We start from the raw sequence: 27,683 nt of genomic DNA, 5'->3' as shown, positions 1-27,683 counted from the left end.
GAGGGGTAAAAAAGGGGGCAGCGCTGAACACAGTGAGCTGTTTGTGCTGGTATATGTGACTCAGAGAGAGAAGGCCACAGAATTACAGGCCCTTTCCACCGCTAGGGCTTCACCAGGGTACTCCCATAGCTACTGGGCCTGTCCAATGCCATGCCCACACTCTCCATCAACAGTACACACACACACACACACACACACACAACAGAATAACCATCCTCTCCTGACATTGGACTTGATTGGACCTGTTCTTTCATTAACTCCACCCCGAGGCAATAAATACAAGATCCATCTTCGAGCAGAGATGATAAAGAGACCTGGGAGCTTGAAGATGACCTATGGGAATTACTGTATTGGTGTACTGTGCTGTACCCTTCATTGGAAATATAGCAGTAACATAGACTATTTTCTTTGGGATTTTTGGTCTTTTGATTAAAAAAAATGGTGCAAACGAAATCTTTTTTTTGTGAGCTGACAGTAAGGTGATGATTTGCAATTACAGACTAATTTGTACAGCTCCGTACAGTTAAAGAATGGATAAGGACGGATTTTCCATCCAACCATTTTCCTCTGTCTGTTTGCACTTGAAAGTGGAGCTTTCACTGACAGGCCACATGTCCAAGGAGTTGGGATCACTGTGTCTGTGAGCCCACTGTGAATGAAAGAGAAAGGAAAAGAGAGTAAGTGAGACACCAGGGAGCTGAGTAGTTGCTGTGCTGTGTGTGGGCTCTATCTGTATTAGTCCAGCCTGGCTCCTCCTTGCCCCACCCTCTCCCTACTTCCCGCTCTCTTTCTCTCTTCAGCGATACATGTGCTGGGAGAGACTGTGACGCAGCCATTCCAGAGCGTGAGCCAAAGGCACACAGACAGCACTGATCCTCCTCCCTATACTCCACAGGGGCACCTCAGACCCAGAGAAGAACACCTATCTACAACACACAGCGGCAGCTGAACTTCCACACAGGTCCGGCTGTGCAGACACACACACTGCTCCAAGAGGAGGCTTCCACTCACAACCTCACACTCTCACTAAGGTAAGATAAAGACGTTTTGGCTCTGGTTGCACTTTGACTGACAGTTGTGAATGTCAGCCCACACTAACAGAGATGTGAGAATAGGTTCCTGCTTGTACTTTGATCTTGACAGCTACAGTGTACAGTTCAAATTTCATTTCACTTTCGTTGTTGACCGGTTGGGGGTGTAGGATAACAACTCGGCTGTGACCTTTTCAAAGTATATGTCATTCAGTGTAAGTTACTCTAATGCATGGTTATTGGGGAAAGTAATGTAGGTAGTTACTCTTTCTAAAAGTACCTAATTATCTATGGAAAGGGCTATGTAGTGCTAAGGTGTTCACATTCATCAGTTACTTATTTATCATATATGCTGTATCATTGCACGAGTAATGAAATAGATTACATCTGAGTGATTCCTCATAAAACCCAGACAAAAAAGACCATGCTTTTGGGGATTTTCTCAAAATGAAATTCATACAACAGTCCTTTGGAAGAAGGATTGTTAACATACAGTGTACAAAACATTAGGAACACCTGCTCTTTCCATGACCGACTGACCAGGTGAAAGCTATAATCCATTATTGATGAAACCTGTTAAATGCACTTCAATCAGGGCAGTTGAAGGGGAGAAGACGAGTTAAAGAAGGATTTTTAAGCCTAGAGACAATTGAGGTATGGATTGTGTATGTGTGCCATTCAGAGGGTGAATAGGCAAGATAATTATTTCAGTTCCTTTGAATAGGGTATGGTAGTAGGTGCCAGGCGCACCGGTTTGTGTGTGTCAAACTGCAACGCTGCTGGGCTTTTCACTCTCAAGTTTCCCATGTGTATCAAGAACGGCCCACCAACCAAAGGACATCCAGCCAACTTTACACAACTGTCGGCACCATTGGAGTCGACATGGGCCAGCATCCCTGTGGAACGCTTTCAACACCTTGTAGAGTCTGTGCCCCGATGATTTGAGGCTGTTCGGAGGGCTAAAGGGGGTGGAATATTAGGAAAGTGTTACTAATGTTTGGTACATTCAGTGTGTATTTGAAATATGTATCTAAAAGCATAATTGAGAAATAATTAGTCAAAGTTGGCATATTTATGACATTTCGGGCATACCAAGGCCTCCTTTAAGACTCCATAATGTTTAATCTGTAGATGCTACAAAGCAAGAATTGGTGGCATAAGAAGCTTTACAGCGTTCTCTGTAATATGAGTAGTATTTAGATTTCAATATTTATTTTTAACATTAATTTTTAAATATTAAAAAATATATCAACATGGATATTGAAAAAAAAAATATTTTTTTGTATTGCTAATTGTCAATATATTGTGGAAACATTAATTTACTCTACTGCGATATCAAAGTTCCAGAGTGGAATCTCAGCTAGTTTTTTGGGCTTCGAAAGCCTTTCATCCACTACTTTCTGACAGTCATTTCACTGCTGCCTCTGCCCATCTAAACATTGAGAAAGTGGTTCTTCATCTCCTAATCAGGGCATCCTGCTGTGTTTGTTTATGTAGTGAGTCAAGGCCATGGTGTAATGACTGAGATTTAGGCAAGCCGAATGTAAGTGGAGGGAGACAGCCATCGGACAGATTTCTCCGAATTAGTGACTCTGGCATAATTAGCAGGCTGTTAGTACTTCTTCACTCTGTCTCAACAAGCAGTTGGCGGACAAGGGAGATGATGCAGATATTCTTTGCTTGTGTAATATTTGTTCATTGTTTTGTATGCTTCTGTAGTTCTTGAATACATATTTTGTGTGTTATCAAAATTGTCTAATTGCCTGTTCACTGCAGACGCCAGATGGTGGGAATTAGACTTGCTCAGGAGAGAGCTAAAGTTGCTTAACCACCCAAACAGCATTTTTAGTAGGGCTTCTCTGATGGTGAGAGAGATGCATAGCTGTTATACGCCTAAGCCCCAACCCCCCCCTCCTTTACTATTTTCTATTTTGGCACATGCTAACTCACATGGTTCCTCCCTCAGGCTTCGCTATACCTGTTCTAACATTTGCTGTATCAGATGTTGATTAATGAATTAATCCTTCCCTCCACAGCCTGTCTCCCAGCCAACCACCTGAACCACCTGCTGGATGTCCACTATGGAATCTCCGGGTCAGAAACGAGCCAGCCGCGGTGGGACTGCCACCCCACTCTCCCCAACCCGCATCTCTCGCCTGCAGGAGAAGGACGACCTGTGCAACCTCAACGACCGGCTGGCCGTCTACATTGACAAGGTGCGTTCGCTGGAGATAGAGAATGCTGGGCTGCGGCTGCGCATCACCGAGTCCGAGACCGAGATCAGCCGTGAGGTGACAGGCATGAAGGTGGCCTATGAGACGGAGCTTGCCGACGCCCGCAAGACCCTCGACTCGGTGGCCAAGGAGCGCGCCCGACTGCAGCTGGAGCTAGGCAAAGTCAAGGAGGATTACAAGGAGCTCAAAGTCAGGTAGGACACATTGGGTTGGCAGGGTTTAGGTCATTTTTTTTGTAGGCAGCATGCAAAGGCTGCAAAAACAAATGTTCAGTTGAATTTAGGCCAAATGTTCTAGGTGGGGGGCAAGAGAGCTAGCAAAGATGGGTTTGCAAGAGTATTATTATTGGAAATCCTGGGATGGGGACAGAAAGGCAGGAGGTTTATGGGTAATCCTGTATCAAATTGTGGTGTCATAAAGTTAGTCTATTGCCATGCTCCCTGTTGTAAGTTTCTGGCCGAGGGACACATTGGGTTTTGGCCAAGGGGCTAATTAATTTAGTCTAAATTTGAAAGTGATTGTGATTCAGCATGTAATCTCACTGACACACATTTAACTGCCTACAACCTCCTATATAATGATAAGGAGGGGCATATTCAAACCAGAGGACGAGACACCATCTCATTTCATTATACCTCATTTGTGGTGACGTTATTTCCCTGTACTGGCTCTGACTCATCAACCAGTGCAGGTCTGCTCTTACTCCAGTCCTTCACTACAGTCATTCTCAATGAAGTAGATTTCCACTACTACATCATGTTCCTCTTTCTCTTCCAAACCATAAGTACACCAGCCCTGAAACCATTTTCACCCTGGACTGGATACCTAGTATGCTGGCACATTTGTCAGAGCGTTGGTCAGATAAGCCTTTACTAATAAATAATTGAATTTAACCCATTGCAACCTTTAATTCCAAGGCAGTTTGCCACTGAGGATGTGAGTGGTAGTGCTTCTAATCCACACCTGGGTGATGCAACATCCATTTTGCACCAGAATGCACACTACCTTAAACTCCGACTTCTAAAATCCTTTAGAGGTGTGGAGAGCGACATGCCTGACATTAGTTGTGTACATTCCTGGTGGTTTTCAGCAGGTTGGGTAGTAATACTGTATTCCCCTACATGGTAATGACAAAGGGCCCAGCCACGGGGCCACGCCCTGACAAACAGCTCGCTCTGTTTAGCTTGACTTACGAGTGTAATGACAGTCAACACTCCCACAATCCCATGCATGCAATGCATTATTACACAGCGCATTTCAATCAAAGCCTGTAAGCAGGTTTCCAGGTTAAGATAAAATATGCTTTAATCCAAACTCTGGTGTTGGCACCATTCTCCAACCAACTGAGCCATCGGAACTGGCTGGGTAGGTTAGACTTAGACCTTTGGGAGAATGTGAAAGGGATCTGTCTACCAGAGTTAAGTGGGTAAATGTGCCCACAGACTAGACAATAGCTCACATCTCTCGCTCTCTCTCTCTCTCTCTCTCCTACTAGCAGGCAACGGCCTGCAATGACTCCACAGGAATGTTTGAATGTCTTGGCAAAGTGCAAATCGGGTTGCAGTGTGTCTGAGAAAATGAAAGACAGTTGAAAGTGTTAGTTGTATTTACTTGTTATTTTACTATTTAAAAAAAAAAACTTCTTTAACGTACCCTCGTTTATGCATTGGGCTTTCCTCCGCAGGGAGTAGCAAACAGAGAATAGGAATATTTTAAGCTATGCAAACACTGTCTTCAACAGCTTCTCATTGGCATGACTCTGGTTTTCAACACCGTGCAATTGCAATGTTGAAGCAATGGCGTCTGTACAGAGACGTGAGGGTGGAGTCTTACTTGTTCAACCATAGTGCCATTGTGTTTTCACTGGGTTAATGTTTCAATTAATGTTTGCAGTGTATCTGTCAAGATGGAATGTACAGTGTTTGGTGTACCCAACATTGCAGGTGAGGGTGTGGCTCTGGGGTGGGTTTGTGTTTGAGTGCCGACCTTGGTCAGGGTGTGGACTTCTGGGTCTTGACTTGAGTGTGTTGAGTGAGTTGGGCTGTCTGAGGAGTAGTGACTCTCTTTAAAAACCAAGTCTGTTTGGTGAGTGAATGGAATTTTACAGTTCACTTAAATTCTCTTTCCCATTGTGCCGTAAGGTCCCTAGCTGAGTGAAGAATAGCAACAGCGCCTATAACTTCCGTTGGAAACCAATCATTTGTTACACGTGTGGTGGAAATGTATCACTCAGGCCTGCGTGGGCAGCCTCGGTCTCTTACGCTGCAGCCGGTGTGTTTGCCAGTGTTTGGTTGCCATGGCAGCTAGGGAGTCTTGGCATGGGCGTGTGACAGGGTGGTGACTCAGAGGTTTTTCAGGGCCTTGATTGTGGGAAGGGAGCTGCTGGCTGTGGCCTTTCTTTAGGTCTGGATCTCTAGGGCAGAGCAGCGAGCCATCTTTATTAATAGTTCATACGTATCATCTAGTTCCCTATCAACACCATGTTATTACCTTTGGCTGGTGCCCTGTGAGGACTTCAAAGTAAATGTAACTTTCTTATCAGAGACAGAGCAGTATACCGTCCCAACAAATAAACAGTGTGCATGTCCCTTTCAACAATATTCTTAGTCATTCAAATATTATAATACCCCATTACTGTAGGCCCTACATTATACAGTGCCAAGCCCTCTAGCCCTGTTTTGTAGTGTGCTGCAGCAGATGTAACTGTCACTTACCAGGGCCTGTGACTATACACACCTGTTCTTAGACATGCCATTGGGCCATGCCACACAGTCGTCTTTATGTCGCAACAGACACATGCAACTCCCCTGAGGACAGACCATCGCCATTGGGCTACTAGGATGTAAACTGCTCGTCTACAACCCATTCTAGCTTGTAAATAATTTGCCAGGGGGGATAAAAACAAACCTTATTTGGCTAAAGCATGTTCCACTGTTAGGATAGAGTAAGAATCGCTAGGCTAGAGCACAATCAGGCTAGCCTAAAAATATTGACTACCCACCTAAGACGCTGCTATGCTGCAATATGATTTGCTAAGCTTCAACATGAGCCCCAAGGCTTGGCCCACACTCCCACATTCGTCAAGGTCTAGTTATCCACTGTGGATGCTCCTCCTCTGGAACCTAAGAGGGGCGGCGGACGCTAGTCTCATGCCACAGTGCCTTCCATCTGTGGCTGTGAAATAGGAGCATGTGTGGGGGAACCTGCTCCTGGTCGTCATTGGCAGGACAATCCCTTGTCTCCCCATCCAGACGATGAATAGGCTGCTTTGTGTTGACAATATACAGGGAGACCCATGCAAGCTCTGCAGATAGTGTTCTTTCTAGATCTTATTGTTGGTTCACCTGTTGAAAAATGGCACTTTGAGTTATATTGTCAAAACCTATTGCTTTTTGACTTTCACTCCCTGGAAGTAAAGATGGTTCGCTAATCTATTGCAAACTGTAGAACAATTATTTTTATGGTCGGAGTTGTAGGCATTCGGGATCAAAGGTGGTGGAATGGGCTAGATCATTGAGGGAGTTCAAAAGTCAATACCCACTCCCATTTCCAGACTCTTTTTTTCCAAGGTTGCTGTGTGTGACACCTGTTGGCAAAGAGTAACAGATAAGTGTAGCTAATGGTGGGACAGGACAGATAACATCTTCTAACACACGTAGATGTTTTGTCTGTTTTATTGAGGGTACGGTATGCAGGATAAATGTTCATTAGAATGAATATGGTTGCAGTGTGAAGTTTCCCAACGCATTTCCTTTTTTAATCGTCATTTCATTCCAATGACCTGAATGATGGAGAATCTGATATGAAGTCGTTTGGCTTCTTTATGTACTGTAATGTATTTTGTGTTGGAGTGGCTGCCATGCCAACTTGTAGCACTTTGGGGCTATCAGAGAACACAGCAGGAAGTACACTTATCATATAGCATGAACACATTTCCTTCATTTAAGAAAGTTTTTGTCTCAGTTTCATTTCTGCGCTCGTGCTCGCACACACACCATATGTTTTACTATATTTGTGGGGACCTAAAATAGATTTCCATTCAAAATCTTATTTTCTCTAAACCTAACCTTAACCTGCAACCCTAAACCTAACCCATAAGCTTCAAATAGCCTTTGTCCTGGTGGGGAGAATTTTCCTTGTTTTACTGTCCTTTTGGGGATTTCCGGTACCCACAAGGATGGTAATACAAGGAGGCTAAGTGGTCTATTTGTAGGCCCAAATATTTTATAAACACATAGTTTGGTTACCACTAGTAACCAAGGGCTGTACTGCTACTTTTAGCTTAGGGAAACTCTAAACAATTCGCTGACGTCGACTGCACTCTACTTCCATTTAATCATGTGAATGTTCTGCCGGGCTGACACACAGCTGGACAACAGGAGGAACCCATTGAAGTCCATTTGTTATGCTAAAGTGTTTGAATTAAGTCACTCTCCCTTTAAAATGGACAAGAGCAAACATCCTCTCCCCACCAATGAATGATGATGTATCAAAGCTGTTCAAATACTCTGTGGTTCTGCACTGAAACAACCTCTCAATAAAGGCTTTTGGCTCAATCCCTCAGGATATGAATGTCTAAAGTTCACAATAGAAGTGCACCTTAGAGAGAAAGCAATAGTTGGTGCCCATCCTTAATTGTGCAGAACATAACTTGAATTGAATATAAGAAGAAAAATGTCTTATTCAACATAGAATCCATCTTTGCTACAGTTCGTGAGGCACAAAGAATCAATATTTGGTTTCTAAAGCGCTCGCTCTTCATGGAACAGATAGAAACTCAGCAGTGTGTGCAGCCTTTTCCCCCCTCGTTTTCCTCGGGGACGAAATGTGTACCATGACAGTTTATTATACTACAGCTTCTCCCAGGAGGTTTGGATCTCTATTCTCTCGGAAAACTCCCTTGAGGGCAGCGTCATTCTACCAGCATGACCTCAGCCTGTATCAGGTGACACAGTGTGACCTTCTCAAGTTATACAGAACCAAGTCTGTCTGGACCACAGGCTCCCTGGATTTGGGTGACACACTTTATTTTAGCCACAACGGTGTGTAGGCCACAAATGAAACCTGTTCTGTGACCTGCTATTAGAGAGACAGGTTCAGGCCTATTGAAATATTTAAGTATATTTAAAAAATGTGTTATAGAAACATTGTTTGTCTTCATTTTGTGGCGGCAGGGTAGCCTAGTGGTTAGAGTGTTGGACTAGCAACCGGAAGGTTGCAAGTTCAAAACTCCCGAGCTGGCAAGTCTCTCATTCTGCCATCATTGAAAATAAGAATTTGTTCTTAGGTAAAATAAATAAATTAACTGCCAGTTTTCATGTCGTTGATTATTTTTATTTAAAAAAATGCACCTTTTATTTAACTAGGCAAGTCAGTTAAGAACAAATTCTTATTTACAATGATGGCCTAGGAACAGTAGGTTAACTGCCTTGTTCAGGGGCAGAACGACAGTTGGGGATTCGATCCAGCAAACTTTTGGTTACTGGCCCAACGCTCTAACCACTAGGCTATCCTGCCGCCCCATTGAGAGCATTTTACAAGTGTTTACTGTGTCATTAGTAGTTAGTTCAGCAGCTGTTCAACTAGTTTATTGATTAGTAATGAATAGGGAGCTTGAAGGCTGACTGTTCCAGTGGCTGTAGTTATAAAACATGGAATGTTGTTAATAGTAAGTCTGATATGAATGTTCTACAATTGATGGCTATTCTCATACATTGTTTTGTCTTTCAACTTAGTGTTCCCTAGGCTCTAGGGGTCTCCAAAGGCGTGAGTGGGGCAAGTGGGAGTATACCTAACCTAGTCTCGTGGCTACTCGCTCCACTGGCCCTAACAAAGTACATGGCAATGGAAAACACATGTGCTAAGACTGTACATGTGATGTCTGCTATATAGAGCTCTCTTTGTTGGGCTGAGTTTTGATAATTAAAGAGTAGTGTTTGGCCTTTCAGTAGACCAGTACTGTGTTCGGAGAAGGCATTGGCGGGCTGGAACGAGTGTGTGTGTGGATAAGAGTTTCCATAGCACTTTGATTATTTTCAAGACCCAGCCAAGCTGAATGAGTCATCCGCTCTCTAACAGGGTAAATCACTTTAAGATGCTGGGCCTCTGCACACATGCTCACTCCACACGAACACACATCATACTTAGACACACACATTGTACCCAAATTAAAACACACACTCACCTTAAAGTAAGTTACACACACACACAACACACTGGGAAGTTCCCATTTGGTACTGGATGAAGTGGATGCGACCCCCAAATGTTCTTATCTGATCAGTAATGTAACTGCCAGTGGATTACCACAACTCTGAATGATAAATATGTCTGAAGCGTTTTCATTTCCTTCAACAGAGTTTGATGTTTGCATGGAGCATTTTGAACATTCAGGAAGACCTCCAGATGTTTAGCATTTTGTGTCACTAAACATCACTCTTGTTTACTGGAGCCTATACAAGCCAAGCTTTAAAAGGATTGTGATGTTTAACCAGGTGCAGGCCAATGTTGTCCACTGTTATAGACTACTCCTCAATGCAAGTGTTCACTAAGGAAATGTTTACTGATGTTTACATACCGTAATGCAGAAGGGAACTAATCTTAACCTATTAAAGATGGATTATGTAACTTTTTGGGCGACTTGACCAAATTCACATATAAATGTGGGTTATAGATCTGTCATTCTCGTTGAAAGTAAGTCTAAGAAGCGGTAGATCTGTTCTATGCACTACTTCTATGCTTCCTGTTCTTAAGTTTAGTTTTTGCATTGTTTACTTTTTGGTTTTGCACACCAGCTTCCAACAGCTGAAAATACAATATTTTTGGTTATGAAAAATATATTTCACAGCAATTTAGATGGTACAATGATTCTCTACACTATACTTGCTTGTTTTGTCACAAACTGAAATTAAGCGAACTATTAGAATTTTAGCAACCAGGAAATGGTGACGCGATTTCTGCATAGTGCATCTAACAGTTGGGTGCTGTTACAGACATATTCCCATTGGCTAGAATAGGCTAAAGAATGTTAAAGCTAACACTGCTCCTCCTATTAGGCGCCACACAGTCTGCTGTATTAGTTCCATAATGCTAACGTTAGCACCACTCCCCATCTATTCACATGGCACCACAGCAGAGCTTTCATTGTAACTCAATGCAGCTGCATGGGGTAATTGGCCTCAGATCAGTTAAGCTCTGAATCTGTTCAGTGGCGTGCCCAGAACATTTTGAATGGGGTGGCCAAGGTGGGACACAGACCCAGTTTAGGGGGATCATACCATTTTGAACCTGATTTGTATATATATATATTTTATTTTTTTTGGGGGGGGGGGGTTGTACAAATTTCAATTATAATGGTTCAACACATATTAAATGCTTCAGCTTACGTTTGGTACATTTCCCTGTTCAAATAAATCAATTCCAAAAGTGTTTGCATTTGAGGTCAGGATTTTATAGAAGAGAGAGAGCAAAGAGCATCCAGAGAGCAAATTTATACCGTGACATTCTTAAGCGACCTCCTATGTGTGCTTGTGCGTGCACAAATGTATTTTTATCGGCTTTATAGTAAATGAATGTAATTTAACTGTAGAAATATTCCCTTTTAATGTGTCATGAACACAACCAGTCTGATGTTATCACCTGATTGGTAAACAAACACATCAAAAAGTAGGTCAAGTAGGTTACCTGCACACGTTTGTCTACTCCAAAGTCCAGCATCCGAACAGTGCACTGTGCAGCCACCATTTGAATGGAAAGGGATGTTACAAACGCCATAAGTGTAATGACATTCAGCCTACAAAGTCTCCAAAAATGAACAATAAAAAAAAAGAAACACTTATAAAATGATTTCTCATTTGTGTCTAACGGTCTTTCATAATTTTCACCAGAGAAAGCATCGAAAGCGAGGCGAACAGCGCCCCTCTGTCTTCGTATCTGTAGCCCATGTATCTGATGCTGTATGGACATGTCATACTCTTTTTGGCCAGACAAGATCAGATACATGGGCTACACATACTAAGACAGAGGGGTGCTGTTTCGCTCGCTCGGATGCTTTTTCCGGTGAGATGCTCGGTGCCCGTCATGTCAATATATTTTCAGAGAAGACCGATCAGATCTCTGAGGGGCCATTGGAGTGGCCAACCAGATTTCGGTGGGGTGGGGGGGGGGGACACACCACCCCACCCCACTTGGCCTCAGATCACTTAAGCTCTGTCCCCACTGACTCTGTTTGCTCTGTCAAAGCCAGTCACACACTGTTTGCTGTTCATCTACATGGAGCGTATGTTCTACCAAGGTTAACATGTATTTAAACTTTGTCAGTATGCAGTAGTTTGATTCCAAGCAATCTCAATTCATTTCATTAGTGTTATCGTCTGAAATTTGACTAAAGCTCATAGGTGATGCAGGCTTAAAATACATTTAGAGCTGTAAGAATTGATTTACATAGCTACATCACTTTCTGTGTGTAGGTAACACTCCTGACAGTTGAAGTATTATAAAACAAGTGTTACAAGTGGTAAAAGACAAGGACAAACTGGCTAACCTGTGTTCTCTACCTTATCGGGGCTAGACAATCAAACAATAGCTAGCTTTTATGCCAACATGCTGAATGAAAGGGCACCAGGCTTCTGACTCATGTCATGGTGAATCACTAACTAATCATTAAAAGTGGAACCAGGCCTGTGTCACGTACACACAGAGCCAGAGCTACATAAAAAGCTTTATCTGTGGGAGAGATGCTTTCTTTTGGTCATTGCTGGCCATGTGTTTGAATGGGGATATTATGGGAGGCAAAAAGCAGGGTCATGTTCAATAGACATGACAAGGGGAAAGAAACATTTTGAAGTGGGGGGGGTTTAGTTTTCTGTTTCAAAACGTTTTGTACCTACTGAGCATGACCCATGTGTAGGCTGTTTATGGCCTCCTCCCTGCCCCCCCCCCCCCCCCCCCACCACCACCACTGCTTGTCTATTTGAAACACATAGGAAGATCGCAGTCTTGAGCACCATGATGCTGGTGGTGAAACACTAGGAACTCTATTCCCATCTGCCCATATGGATGTGGTGAGTGGGTGGCTTCTGGCTATGGCTGGGTTGTTTTCCCCTTGTGATTTATCTCACACACACACACACACACACACACACACACACACACACACACACACACACACACACACACACACACACACGGAATGAAAACAATCCTTTCCATTGTGTTTTGATCCCAGAAGAGACATGATCATGTGCCAGCCTGTACTTTGGATTATATTATTTTCTTTTAATGTCAGAGATCTCCGTGTCCTCTTAACATGATGTTCACATAAACAACCTTTTAGTTGAAATAATACATGACATACTTAAACATGTTGTTGAATCAGTGCAGAAGTAAGTTGAACCAATCCATGGTCTGAATAGTTAACTTTAAATATGAACCGCACATTTTTTCATTTAATCAATGCTGTTTTCAGCATTCTCCTGAAACTCTGACACATTGTGTAGTCTGGCTGTTGGTCTTGGAAAAACTCTCTACTGCCATTATTCAACAGCCTTTTCCCCTCTAGGCTCTCTGTGTCCTAAACTTACCACTTTGGTATTGGGAAAATGGGATTGTGAAGGATAGCTATTAATAGGGATGGGAGCCCAAAGATCGTCTTTAGGGACGGAGGACCCCTGGTAATTTCCAACTTCCAAGGGAACCCACCCACACGTGTTCACACATGCCAGCCAGACGGGCGGGGTGTCGTTCCTTAGTTGCGCACCGTACCAATAAGATCAATCAACCATTACAACTGTGCAGTGGAAGACTGTGTAGTAACACGGGAGGGGGGATTACATTCTCATTCCTAACAGACCCCCTAATAGCACAGAGAGGCCAGAGGGCCTTTTGCACTGCCTGATTGACTGTGTGACTTCTTTGAGATTTGGCTTTTCCCATTAGTGGGGTGATTTAGCGTTGACTGCCTCACTACAGTGCACTGTTAGCCTGCACTGATAGGGAAATGGCTGTGTTTACAAGGTCGGGGAACTGGGCAAGTAATTTACTGTGTGTGTGTGTGAGAGTCAGAAAGTGGGTGTGGTAGTATGAGGGGACCAGAGGATGGGTGCGGACACACACACACACACAGAGTATAGGAGTGTTCATAGTTGTCTATAATCATGCCGCTGTAGTATTTGTGTAAAAAGTAATTTGGATGTGAACTATATGTATCCCTGGTTAAAATGAAGCGTCTAGTATTGTTCATATGCTTCCTACCCTTTAAAATATGATTTAGAGTACATACAATGAATGATCTGTTTAACATCAACTTCATGGGAAACCGATATGGTCTCTGGTTTCTGGCTGGTCTTCATAGTGAATCATTATTTAGGTATTACTGCTGCCAGGACATTAAAATACTTTAAGACTTTGTGGGTATTCCCGCATGATGCATCTGTCATATTGTAGTAATTATAGGCTAGATTTTCCACCAGGAGCCTAACAGGAAAGCTTTTCCAAATAGGCCTATGAGGGAGGAAACTTTTTCGATCGAGTTTAGCTCTGAAATATGCTCAAAGTAAGCATCGGCAGTGAAATTCTACGTGTTTATCCATTATATCCAAAATGTGGGGAAATGCCATACTTTAGATGAGTAGGCCTCTGTTGTCATAGCAACGGCACAGCAAAATAGCCAGGATTGTGGGTTTTCCGTAGTTTTGTTTTTTTGGGGGTGGGCTCGCTCCATTGTCGTCAATGAGGTGGACAAGGATAGCAGTGAGTCACCCAAGAGTGGAGGCTGAACCAACACATTCCTCCGTTTTATTATTCCTCCCCTTTTCTCTCTCTCCTCACCTTTCTTTCTCCCTCTCTCACTCACACTCACTAAACTGTCATTCGGCAGTAGCTCTGCTGCTCACTATGTATACCGGAAAGCGTTTTGAGACAGCTCTTTGTCCTCTGCCCTTTTTTAAAGTTGTGTGAGCTTTGATATAACACTGTGTTGTCACAACAGTAATCTCTGGTGGACAGATGAAACGGCAGGAATCTGTCAAGGCTCACAGAATTATTTGATTACGAGCAGCAGCAGTTCCTGGTTTGTGGTTTTCGTCGTTGATTACTTGGACGAATCAGGATTGGGTGACGGCGGTGCTTAAACTGGTGTGGTCGATTTTTCAAGCCCATGTGTGGATTATAAACTGTTTCCACTAGATTACACAGCCACAAAGTCAAATTGTCTCTCTGTAAAAATTTGTGAAATATAAAATGTGCATTTTGGCCATGATTAACACTGGGGGAATTAGCGGAAGGCAGGGGTTTGGCTGAGAGTTTCCATTTCCGAGGGAGGAAACTTTGCTTCCTTCCTTTTGCACAAAGATAATCACAATTGTTAACGCCATTCCCCCCCAGAAGTAAAACAGGAATTGGCCAACTTTCGCAAGAGAATTTTACTTCTGGGTAACCAAGATTATCACAACAGTAATGTGCACAGGAGAAACAGTCGGGCTACTGTGTGTTTTGAAGCATCATCGACTATTTCTCTTATCTAAATAGACCGGTAACTGTAGGCTTCCTTAACTCCTTTTCTTTACATGGTATCTAGATGCCCAGATCAATGTCCTATGAGTAATTGTGACAATTGAACACATCATACCCTATGCTATAAATACAGTACACTGGTTTGGTTCTTTTATCCCCTAAAATTCAGTTGCATAAACTGTCCACATCCAACACATGCTGTTTTGATAAACAGACTTCCATCCACACCGGTTTCTGAGGTGGGGTCCAAGTTTGGATGGATTCAAATGTAAACTTTATTCGAAGTACATTTTGCTCTACCAATGTATTCAGTTTGCACACACACATTCACGCTCTCAGGCATGACGTTCAGCCAGGTCATGCATTCTGTTAAGTCGACATCCTGGAGCAAACAACGCATTGCAGGCTTACTGGCAGTTATGGATACACAGGCATCCATATCCTCAACACTAGAGCGGATCAACAATGCCATTCATATTCATTATCACCTATATCCTCAGCACTACAGCTGATGAACAAAGTTACTGACACACATCACACCCAATATTGCCATACTCAGGTCATTCACATTCTGTCATCACAGCCTATGTCCTAAATCATCTTATAGCCATTCGATGTTACCTTTTTTATGACATTTTTTAAATTTAACTAGGCAAGCCAGTTAAGAACAAATTCTTATTTACAATGACGGCCAAACCCTAACCCGGACGACAGTGCCAATTGTGCGCCGCCCTATGGGACTCCCAATCACAACCGGATTGTGATACAGCCTGGAATCGAACCAGGGTCTGTAGTGACGCCTCTAGCGCGGAGATGCAGTGCCATAGACCGCTGCTCCACTCGGGAGCTACCAGCCATTCACGAGATAATATCATATACATGCTTATTATTTACATTCTATATCACCATAGGTTCAGTACCAGAGCTGATCCACATAGCCCATTTAGTCATAATAAATGGCCCACCACCCACACACAAGCTACAGTTCTGGAGGCATTAATGTAGCCCCAGCATGAAATGTTTACATGTCTTATTTAAACACTGAATGTCTGGACACAAGTGCTTTACTGTTCCAACTCCGTGTGCAAGTTGGGCTAAACACACATGCCGACACACAAACTCACACACATGCCTCATAACACAGGACTAACAGCCCTACGTTGGGTTATTCTGGGTTCTCCCATGTCTATTATATTTAAATTACTATTATAAAATATTCCACACAAACACCCTCACAACCATTGGAACAGTGAGAACTTCATTAAGGCCACAGTTAGGCTATAAGCCAGAGGGAACTTGGCCCCACCAAAGGTGGTTAAACGTAACAAATACGTTTAATACAAATCACTTCTGCCTGGCCTTGTCCGGCAACAGTACCAGCACATTCCTCACATGACTCCTGGTTTCCATCCCACTGAGCTCTCCTGTGTTTCTCTGTCAGTCAGGCTTATCAGTACAAGCTGTTAGACTGGTCCTCTCCATCCACACAGGTGGAAAATAAGCTAAATATGACCCCAGTGTCTGTCATAAAGTCTAACGAGTAATCAAATCTAGATCAAATCAAATCTAGACCGGGGTAGAGTTTCTTTAAGCCTCTAGAAATCAAGAATAATGGTTGAATTAATTCAGATCAGAGTAGGCAGTTTACTGCCACATGTATAGCGAAGCTATTATTGATTAAATATGCAGACAATGTTTTTAAATGGACCCTTCAGACTAATATGCCTCTACATTTTAATTGCTGGATCTTGTCCATTATCACTGTAATATATGTATGGGTGTTTGTGTTCCTGTGCATGAAGGATGCTGTGTTGGGTCTTTGTTTTCATGCAAATGGTGGGGGCTGTGTGGGTGGCCGGTGCCGGTAAATGTGGTTGGATGCCAACTGTTAGTCCATCAATCACTCATCCTGCTGAACATTAGTGCTCTCTGGGCCTTTGTGAAATCTGAGATGGGACAAGGGCTAGTCTGTATGTGGCAGAGCATATTTCTACTCCATTGTATACTTTATGTGTGTTCTTGTACTGGTGTAGGCTTTATTGGCGTATACATATGGTTCTGATTTTGTCTTTTTATTGAATTCATGCATACATGAAGGAGAGGGGATTATTGTAGGCTGGCAGTGGCTGGGGGAGCATGAGTGTGGTGGGTTAGCCGTCTGGAAGCCATCTCCCAAGCAGATGGGCGTCATTAGTGATCATGAACATTGAAATGCAAGGGCCAAATGTAATAACGGGGAATCTATTTCCTGCTCGGCTTTCAATGAGCGCCTTTGCCAAACTGGTATGAAGCTCAAGCTACCACTTTCCCATCCTCTTCTGTTTGGCTACATAGTTTTTCCACGGTCCGGGACCAAGTTTGTTTTTTACCACTACGGCAAATTGATGCCTGCTTTAGAGGTCTGACACAAAAAACACACACATGCAACGTGTCTGCGGTCCAAATTTCCGGAAAGCCTCGAAGCTTCTGCCCATGTTTATTTTCAACTTTTCGCGCATATCTCTGCTCTAATCGTAGAGAACGTGCTACTCTTGCGGATAGTGCTCGTTTTAATAAAGTTAGACCAAAGCTGAATCAAAGGCTGCAAGATCACATAATGATCGTATTCTACATAACCGAATATAATAGCATAGTATAACGTTACTGTAAGGACAAAACACCACCACATTTTTCTCTCGTGGCCAAAACTCAAAAGCGTGCGCCACTAGGCAAAATACACAAGTAGGCTCTGCTACAGTTTAACACCATCTGCTCTTGAATCTGCTCACTGTTTATCATTCAAAACAACACTGTAGACAACTTCGTAACTCAAGATCTAATTGCATATCCCCATGAAGTACGTTGGGCCAATAACCGAAAGGTAGCTGTTTCGAATCCCTGAGCTGACCTAGGTTAAAAATCTGATGGCCTTTGAGTAAGGCACTTAACCCTAATTGCTCTGGATAAGAATACCTGCTAAATGACTAAAATGTAAACATTTAACTGAATTGAGCTCAAATGGTTGGAATGCAGATGCTGCATGGGCGTTTCAGCATTAACACTTGAAGAATTATCACACCACAAAAATGTGTGTGTAAAGTAGAGGTAAAGAAACACATGCGCAGACTGTGGTCAGGATATGTGCTGAGGGAAAAGTTGGATCTCTGCAGCCAGTGTTTGATTTAACTGAGATTCCCTCAGGAGTGCCTGTTGGCCTTTTATTTAGAACACATGAGCTTGATTCAATTATGTCCCTGTCAATTAATTTATTCAATATGATGGGAGTTCAGTTAAGGACAGCTCAAGGCATTCATGAGTCTTTCATAGGTAGTGGTAGTGAGTACGTTATCCCAGAATTAGAACCTATGTGGATAATGTTGGTCAATGGGACGTTTATGTACAGAGGTTACTAAACAGTTTGACTCTTTTTGTAAGAGCCTAAATGCATAACAGCCTTTATTGTAATCATACTGCATTAGACACAAGTTGCTCAAACACAGACTGTGTTAGTGAAACAGGAAACTGATATATTTGTCTACCTATGTCTCAACAGAAATGGGAAGAAGGAGTCAGACCTAGAGGCAGCTCTGGCCCGGCTGAGGGATCTAGAGGCTCTGTTGAACTCTAAAGATGCCTCTTTGTCCACTGCCCTGGGGGAGAAACGCTCTCTAGATGCTGAGGTCAGGGACCTAAAGGCCCAGCTAGCCAAGGTAAGAGACTAGTGGTAAAGGCCAACTCTGAATTATACACATACTACATACTCTCTCCTCAGGTACAGGGTTCAAACTGCATATGATTGAAAAAACGTTTTTTATAATCTTCCAGTGTATATAAAGAAAAACATGTTACTTTTTAAAGAACTATCAACTGTGAATATGACTTTTGGGTTAGTGCTGTAACAAGGTCAGTGCATCATCATGGATCATTCTCAATGAACTCTGAAATGAGTAATATTCCTACGCCACCTTCTGTTCACATAAGTGAACTATCGTTTCACCCAGTCATGCTTTGACATCTTACATGCAGCTCCTCTATTCCTCTTCGCTAAAGCGATTTTGATAACTCTAGCGATTTCAGATTAACGAATGATTAATAATTGATCTAATCTAACAGAACCCTAAAGGTGAACATCAAACTTTAAACTCTCTGCCCCTTAGCTGGAGACAGGTCTGAGCGATGCTAAGAAGCAGCTTCAGGATGAGATGCTGAGGAGAGTGGACGCTGAGAACCGCCTGCAGACCCTCAAGGAAGAACTGCAGTTCCAGAAGAACATCTACGGAGAGGTGAGGTGACACCCTCTTTTAGCTTACACTCTTACACTAGCGCCCCTTTCCCCCCTTGACCTCTCTCTCTCTCTCTTTTTACCTCAGACTTTTTTTCAGACTTTTTTCTCTTTTTTTCCCTCTGATCTGCTCCTCCTTATCTAGCTCACTCTTTTCTCTCTCCCTTTTGTTTCCTCATCTGTCCTCCCCACTAGCCTTACAAACTAGACTGATGGAACACCGAGATCAGTCTGTTTTATGAGGTTACCTCTTCACCCCCTCTTCTATAACTCAAGTATGCCTGTACCGTCTATCTCCCTGCAGGAGCTGAGGGAGTCCAAGCGCAGGCACGAGTCTCGCATGGTGGAGATTGACAGTGCAGGAACAAAGCAGGATTACGAGAGTAAGCTGGCTGAGGCCCTGATGGAGCTGAGAGCCCAGCACGAGGAGCAGGTCCGCATCTATAAGGAGGAGATCGAGAAGACCTACACCTCCAAGGTAGGGAGCACAACCCACTGGTCCACACTGCCAGCTCAAACGTGGACTAGAAGTAAATCAGTTCAAATCGATAGTGTTATTTCATTTTAATTTCACTAAGCTGTCCATCCAGTTGAAATCGGTAGTATTGTCCATGCATCATTCAACATCCTTTCACTGGCCCAGTGCCAACCTAGCACAGACACATGTAGTGTGGTTTCGTTCTGACCTCTCTGGCCCTGTGTGTGTCTCAGCTGGAGAACGCCCGTCACTCCGCAGACAGGAACAGTACCCTGGTGGGGGCGGCTCACGAGGAGCTGCAGCAGACCCGCGTGCGGATGGAGGGCATGTCCTCCCAGCTCAGCCAGCTGCAGAAACAGGTACGGTGGACAGGGTGCAATCACAGAAGTCTCTTACCGTACATCTCCGTACTGTGGAGCTCTGACAGCAGTTATCTTAGATCTAGTGTTGGCTCTAATGCAAAGTATTAGCGCAGTTCATCTCGTCTCTGTCAAATATGGCTCTTTTGGTTGGTCTAACCGGGGTATCAACCCTCTGTGTGTTAGCTGGCGGCGAGGGAGGCCAGGGTGCGTGAGCTGGAGGAGTCTCTGGCCCGGGAGCGGGACACGATGCGCCGGCGCCTGGAGGACAAGGAGAGGGAGATGGGGGACATGCGCATGCGGATGCAGCAACAGCTGGATGAATACCAGGAGCTGCTGGACATCAAACTGGCCCTGGACATGGAGATCAGCGCCTATCGTAAACTGCTGGAGGGAGAGGAGGAGAGGTGAGGAGACATGACAGATATGCATAATACACATCATGCATACACGAGCACTGAAAGCCACACACAGACATTTACACACAGACTGAAGTAAATAAACTCATGTAACCTACACACCCACACTAGATTTGTATCAACAATCTTCTTCTCTGCCACCCCCCCAGACTGCGTCTGTCCCCCAGCCCTCCCCCAACCCGAGTCACTGTGTCCCGTACCACCGGCTCGGGCTCAGCACACACCCATACCACCCGTACCTCGGGCTCAGGACACAGCCACAGCGCCCGAGTGGTCCAGTCCACCAGCGGCAGCCGCAACTCCTCAGGCACGGCTAGCGCCAAGAAGAGACGGCTCCATGACAACGACAGCGAGACCTCCAGCCTGGCGGGGGGCGCCGTGACGCGTACACGCATTGCCCAGCAGGCCTCCGCTAGCGGCCGTGTCACCGTGGACGAGGTGGACCTGGAGGGGAAGTACGTCCGCCTCAGCAACAAGGCCAACGAGGTATGGAGTTCATCGGTCAGCTTGACATGCCTCATAGCAGAAAGCACCCATTGGCGCATTCTTTCTGTTATGGTCAAATGCACAGGTTTTGTAAGGAAGCTACTGTAGTAAAAACACCATGTTAGGCTGATGTTGTAAAAGGACAATCACTTTTCTACTTAGTGATTTTTAGTTGACGTTGGCTGAAACACACTTGATGCTTGTCTGTTCTCCTTCAGGACCAGCTTCTGGGCCACTGGCAGGTGAAGAGACAGGTGGGCACCAGCACCCCCATCGTCTACAAGTTCCCCCCCAAATTCAACCTCAAGGCAGGACAGACCGTCACAGTGAGTAAAACCTTCATCATGTCTGCACTGTCATCAACTATGCTTGTGTTCAGTTTTTAGTACACCATGTTGAGAGAAGTGTGTATTCTAACAGAGAGCAGCATGTTTGTCACAATGTGGGCCTGTGTGTAAAGCATCTATAGTATGTGATTAGGTCATAACAGACAGTCCTGTACCTCTTCCCTCTGTAGATTTGGGCTTCAGGAGCAGGCGGCACCCACAACCCCCCCTCAGACCTGGTGTGGAAGACCCAGAACTCATGGGGCAGCGGAGACCTGTTCCAAACCATCCTGGTCAGCGCCAATGGAGAGGTGAGAGACACACGTTACATGCACCTGTTTGTAGTTGTACCTTCCCATTGTCCCATTGACTGTTCAGTCTTTCTCTTGGCAACATCATCCCACTTCCTATCCTACATATTTGAATACATGTGAGATTTGGTAAAAAACCTTACTCATGTCATGGCCGGTTGACAAACTGACTGTTCTGCGCCTCTCTTTCCTATAGGAAATGGCACAGAGGAAGGTTACACGCACCCTGTTCCAGGAAGATGATGACGATGACGTGAGTCTCACGTTTTATGAAAGACACAGGCTCAGGATGATAAATAAATTACTCAAACTATACTTGCACTGTGAGGAAGGCTATTGAGCCAAAACGTTGTTCAGGATGCCCTGTTTCAGATGAAAATAGGTTAATTTATGTAGAGTACTTATTTAGTCACTGAACAAGGCCAGGGGTGTGCGATGATACACTTAAATACTTCTCTAAAGGGTGACCAGAAAAATGGGAAGACTTTTATTTACCATTACTGGGTCTCAGTGCTAAAAAGTGTAGGAACCACTGCCTCACAGTGGCTACAGTTAGTATTTACCAGTAATGTTGGAACCTTCTGTTCTCTGTCTCCCTCTGCAGGGCAACCACAGTGCGTGCGGTGTGGACAGTGAGTACAACCTGCGGAGCCGCACGGTGGTCTGTGGCTCATGTGGCCAGCCGTCTGACAAGAGCTGTGCCACCTCAGGGGTGTCCAGTGGCTCCTGCTCCATCAGCAGTGGAGGAGGTCTGCCTGAGGGCCTGATGTCTCCCCTCTTTATAATGGGTAGCAACTCACCCAGACAGGTACTGTAGGACTCCATCTGTTTGATCATGTATATCGTTTTAACACACATTTTAAGACACTTAGCACACACTATTTCTGTTTCAAAGCACAAACACTCCTCATTCTCTCTCTCTCTGACACATGCACGCTCATGCGCACAGCAACACTGTTATCCCAGTTTTCCTGTGTCTCCTGCTGTTATGACAACAGCCCCTTCCTGTCCCCTCACTTCCTCTAACGCCCCTATGTCACTTCCTGTCTTTCTCAGGGAGGTCCCAGACCGGAGAACTGCTCCATCATGTAAAGCCAGGCAGGCACCAGCTTACCTGGACAAGTACCTCCCACACATGGATGGGAGACGTCTTTTTTTAAATTACTTTTTTATTTCCTTTGTTTGATGTATGATCTGTCTTATTTTGTATGACATAATCTGCAGGTTAGATTGCCTTTGGTGTTTGGCAAAGGGCTTAGGAGCTGTGTATTCACTTCAGATATATGAGCTTGTATATTCTAGTTATTGCATGTGGGCTGGGCAGATGCTTTCACTGTTTAGGGCCATATCTAGGGAGAGAGGCACAGAAAGCACCTTTAACCATTACAGTGGACTTTGATCCATAGTGGGCTTTTGCGTCATGTCTAAACTGTCACACCACTAAACACGCACAGCAGCAAACCCTGCTATGAATCAGTGGATATGGGGGCTGGAACCAGGGATCTCTGGCCTGGTATTCCACATACACTACCATAGAATGTCCTGAATGTCACTAAATGGAGATGGAGTGAACCCCCTCTGACAGCGAGAGGATTATGGGGGTTTGTATTAGACTGAGCGATGGGATTGGTCATTCTAAAGCCATAGTTACAAAGAGGAGCTCAAACTTGACACTGTCATCAAGTGGTTTATATTTCTGAACACAAGACAGTCGTTTTTATGGAATGACATCTATATTATTACTGATGAAACAATCAGACAACTATGGTAATATGGATATCGGTTCCAAATTGTGACTTGTTTTCACAGGCTTGAAAGAGGTATGTAGTTGTTAAAGAAAGGATACCAAAACGAGATGAGCACACAGATATGGGGAAGACAAAGTAGTACTGTATTGTAAAGTTGAGTACGGTCTTGACATGACCTCTGACCTCCAGAAATAGTTTCCTCTTAGAGGCTGATAATTCTTGTCTGACCTTTGTCTTGTATGACAAAACAGTTATGCCACGCTTTTTTTGTTTACGTAGTTATACTGTAGGGCAACTCATCAGATCTAGACAAAAAAATATGATTTGTAGGGATTATTTTGCTTTTTTGAATCTGAGATAATTGCCAGATGGATTATAGTAATGTTACTGTAACCTTCTAATATTGACCTTCCATTTTTAGGTTTGAGGGAATGTGGCAGCTTGAGAAATAGATGTTCTGGTTTGTCAGACTCTAAAGACAGAAATCGTCTGATTTGGAAGTGTGTTGATTTTAAATGAAAGTACAATGCTTACCTTCTCGTGACAGCAGTGCAACAATGTGTACATTCTGTAACTTTGTTTGTATCAGGTGTAGTGTCAGAAAGAATGGGTACAGATAGAAAGTAAACCTTGGACAAGTAAGCCTGAGCCTGAATGGCCCGTAGGGGTAGTTGGACTATATGGTATTATCTGGCCAAAAGTTGACTTTATTTATGAACTACACAATATGTTGCATTGGCAAACATGTTGGTGCCATATTTTCAGTGTAATCAATTATCAAGGTGTCACTTTGACAAGGTCAGAAAGAGTATTTAACTTGAGAAGGAAACCTAAATGGAACTTAAACCATCTATTCCTCACATGATACCAATTTTACATTGACATGCTCTGTATTCATGTATTGTAGTCTTGAGACTATTGTCCAGAGGCCTCTCTCCCACTAAAGGATTATAATGGCTGTGTTTTTCTGAGCTTAGTGTCTTTTCTTTTGGCCATGTTTATTCTTCTGTCTTATTTCTTTACAATTATGTCAAATGAGCTACAATCATCTACAAATATTTATCCACTGAATATATTAGAGGCATGTACAGTAGTCTGGCAGCCTTTTTATAGGATGTATAAGCAGTGAAGAGTTTCTGAGAATACTTGATACTTTATGAAACATGAAAGTTTTTTTTTTGTACTTCATACACATTTCTATCACTACCAATTTGGAGAAAATGTGATTATTCTCACTGCCCCAGACATACCTTAGAGAAGCTCAATAATTTTTTAACTTATACATATATATAATTACTTTTGTCACTTTTCAGCATTTCTTTTCTCGTCATGTCTCAAGTGCCTTATTGATACCTGCTAGTGATCATTGGAAATGATGTATTCTTTTTGCATTATGAGGGGTCAATTCCAAAGATATGTGATATTTTGTCTTTAAAGACCATGGAATTTATAGATTTACAGAGTATGTTGGCTATAGTTGCATATTTGTACGGAAATTGCCCTTGTACATAATGCTCAATTGAATTTGTAAGAAATGATTATACCTAATATGGGAAAACCATGCAATCCAGGTAGAATGAATTAGTGATGATGTACCAGCCTTTTCTGTTCAAGACGACACAATGAAAACTATTTTCCCAACAAATGCCGTCTTGTGGTTGACTTCTTAATAAAATGTCATCTGTGGTTTGATGTGTGATATTAGAGTACCTACCTGAGCACAAAATGCTTCTGAACAAGTGCATACAATGTTAAGCCATTTAATGTACATTATATACAACATATTGCATGATTACATTGAACAACATTCTGAGGCGCTAGCTGTACAAATGTGCTCTGGATTTCCCCGAATTGGAAGCTGACATTCTATTGTCTATAGGGGAGGGGAAAAGGGGCTTGAGAAGACATCATACTAAACTACTGACATCATGGATATAAAAATGTCTTTCAATTGCCGTCCCGGTTTATGTCATTCTGGTTAAAAGGCTTGTATGCCAAATCATGTGCTCCAAGCCAAGTCCCTTCATCTGCAGTGTGAAAATAACATTTGAAGGAATCCCAAGTTTGGTCAAACTCGAATGCATGCATGTATGTCCTCAAACTGCGATACTGGCATTCTCAAAGCCTATCCCCACATGCCTTGGCCCTTGAGTCTGGATCACAAGAGTGTAACGGTGGATACAATGCCACCTTAATCCACCAGGGGGCAGTGTTACTATGTAAACCTACTGACAGAAGCATCGGCATAATCTGCTGTCTTTGTCAGGTTGCACTGACTGTCACTGCTGCAACTGACTGTTTTGCAGCCTTGAATAACCCCAAGACAACTTCCTACCAATGTTTTTTGAATGGCAGTAACGTTTAAAAGTAGTTCTTCTGAGTTGTGATGTTCAGAGTAGGGCTGGTGTCATTGGGGCAGTCTCCTGCGTACGGGAGAGGGTGGGCGTCGGACAGGTGGCAGGTCATAGTGTCCTGGGATGTGGCTGTTCACAGGTAGGTCATAGTGATTCTGGGGCTCCTGCTCTGGGACCTGCCCAAGGGAACTGCGCTCTGAAAAATGTGAAATAAACATTGTAAGGGTAATTGTCATCCGTCTACTGGAGTTTATATTTCTGATTTTCTTTATGTTTACTCAAATAATGTGAATGGTAAATTAAGGATCATACTATGAAATATACGGTATGATTCTCCTGGCTTAAGAATGAGGTTATTGCTATGGTCAACCCTTTCTCCAGCCCTCATACTGAGACTTTCCAATCCATTCCTGTGGTTTCCTCCCCTCTCCCTTTCCTCACATGACCTCCTTTCATTTCCATGAAAACAGGACTGCCCATTCAACCATGTGTTACGGAAACCCATCCATCTCAGTTGTCTATTTGCACAGTCTAATATTTATTCTTTATTTTTTTCTGAGTATGCTATGTGAAACCTAAACATTTTACATAGTGATAGAGAATTGTCTGTTTTGTTGTTTTACATGCTAGCATAGCCAGATATTCCGTGTATACATAAATTGGAAGGGTCTTGAACAACAGTATAGTAACCCACCTCTGCGTAATGTTGCTGTGCTGAATGGTGGAGGGCTGATCTCCGTGTAGGACCTCTCATCGGGCACGGTCGTCCTCATCTCCATGTAGCTGCTCTCAGGAGGGCCGAAGGGAAGGCCGGGCAGGTCTTTAATGGTGGCGTAGGGATTCTCACTGTTCAGAGAACTGCTGCTAGCTGCAACCCCAGTGTCCTTTAGTTCTGTCACTAACAAGGGGCAGAGTGTAAAAGTTAACAGAGGAGCTGACCGGCTCTGGGTCAGCCAGGTCACATGTAGTTTGTCATCTGGTGATGGGTTGACAGTTCAGGCATGTTTTATGTTAAATGTTCCACAAAAGGAAGGCATGTGTGAAAATGGATTGATTTGCCTTGTTGCCTAGAGTAGTTCTAGAGAAAAGCAAGCATATTTCACGTTAACTTGGAGTTGCTGGAAATGAAGGAGAAAAGGGATATATAGGAAGCATGGAAAACTACCTTTGTTGTAATATTTCCCAAGGCTGGCACTGTAGCTATAACTGCGGTCAATGCTGAAAGCTCCTGTAAACATGAAACATTTTGCATAATCTATTTATTTATAGCAAACTCATAAAATACAAATATGCTGTCTTGGTATTAAATCAATATCAGGTGATGAAATGGAGGATGAAAGTTGGCGAAGAACGGGCAGTTTGAAACAGGCAGTAAAAAAGACGGACCTGGTTCTTTGCGAGCCTCGTGGTGTTTCCAGTCTGCAGGCAAAGTGGCATTGCTCTCCACCCCGAACAGGCCTCTCTCCCTCTCCATGTTCTTCACATCACAGAAGAGCTGGTTATTGGTGTTCTGTTTGAAAGACACCAATATTAACCAATTGGAAATCATACAGCTCCTCACAAACAAGCATATCCTGTATAAAGGACACAGGTGTAACAGAGTTGACTCGAGACGGAGGTGACGGTAATGACACTTGCCTTGATGGCGCGGTCCTGGTTGTTGGGGACGTGTGGTAGAGGGGGTCTGCTCCAAGTCAATGTGTGATAGCTGGGGTTGTAGTAGTGGTGGTAGCTGTGAGGAACATCTGAGGAGCAAGAAGGGACATGACCTCAACCAGCACTGTGTATAAAATACATTACTGTATATGAATCCTAACCAAAACTGTAACCTAGCCAGCGCTACAGTATGGCTACATTATGGGGTCAAACTATTCGCAAACATTTTTCTTTTAAACCAACACTGTATCAATACAGTACCTGGTATTGCGTATTCGGAGTTGACGGTGCGTGAGGTGGAGAAGGAGACTGTCGGTGTGTTGGCTTGCTTGTCTTTCTGCCGGCGGCGGTAGAGCAGGAGCAGGGCCATCAGCAGCACCACCAGCATGACCAGCACCACGATGCCTGCGATGGCCCCCCACGAGTCCCTCTCCCCCGGGGACACGGGCACCATCATACTCACAAAGCGTTCTGTGTGGAGCACAGAGAACAAGGGTCATCACCGTCACAGG

At 43.7% G+C, this 27,683-nt stretch overlaps 2 protein-coding genes across 6 annotated transcripts in view; one reads left to right on the top strand and one right to left on the bottom strand.

Moving 5' to 3' along the window:
* The first annotated feature begins 300 nt into the window (after positions 1-300).
* On the top strand, positions 301-24,806 carry LOC110487461 (lamin-A). Its single transcript, XM_021559400.3, has 13 exons — positions 301-1,031; positions 3,068-3,459; positions 18,306-18,462; positions 18,910-19,035; positions 19,339-19,512; positions 19,746-19,871; positions 20,058-20,278; positions 20,440-20,776; positions 20,995-21,102; positions 21,294-21,413; positions 21,610-21,666; positions 22,018-22,221; positions 22,470-24,806. Exons 2-13 carry the CDS (start codon positions 3,104-3,106, stop codon positions 22,503-22,505), a joined length of 2,022 nt encoding a protein of 673 aa, XP_021415075.2. The 5' UTR covers positions 301-1,031; positions 3,068-3,103; the 3' UTR covers positions 22,506-24,806.
* Positions 24,807-24,907: 101 nt separating this feature from the next.
* LOC110487447 (platelet endothelial aggregation receptor 1) overlaps positions 24,908-27,683 on the bottom strand; it is a 42,679-nt gene continuing 39,903 nt past the window's right edge. For all 5 annotated transcript variants that reach the window (XM_021559388.3, XM_090197033.1, XM_090197030.1 and 2 more), the window contains 6 exons: positions 27,433-27,642; positions 27,154-27,260; positions 26,902-27,025; positions 26,681-26,743; positions 26,210-26,413; positions 24,908-25,711 (listed from right to left, as the gene is read on the bottom strand). In XM_021559388.3, the coding sequence (XP_021415063.3) occupies positions 25,569-25,711; positions 26,210-26,413; positions 26,681-26,743; positions 26,902-27,025; positions 27,154-27,260; positions 27,433-27,642 (851 nt within the window). In that variant the 3' untranslated portion in view covers positions 24,908-25,568. The remainder of the gene's footprint in view (positions 25,712-26,209; positions 26,414-26,680; positions 26,744-26,901; positions 27,026-27,153; positions 27,261-27,432; positions 27,643-27,683) is intronic.

Source organism: Oncorhynchus mykiss, chromosome 2, assembly GCF_057628025.1.
Source record: "Oncorhynchus mykiss isolate SJ-2025 chromosome 2, ASM5762802v1, whole genome shotgun sequence".
Classification (NCBI taxonomy): Eukaryota; Metazoa; Chordata; class Actinopteri; order Salmoniformes; family Salmonidae; genus Oncorhynchus; species Oncorhynchus mykiss.
This window is presented reverse-complemented; position numbering and strand designations above follow the sequence as displayed.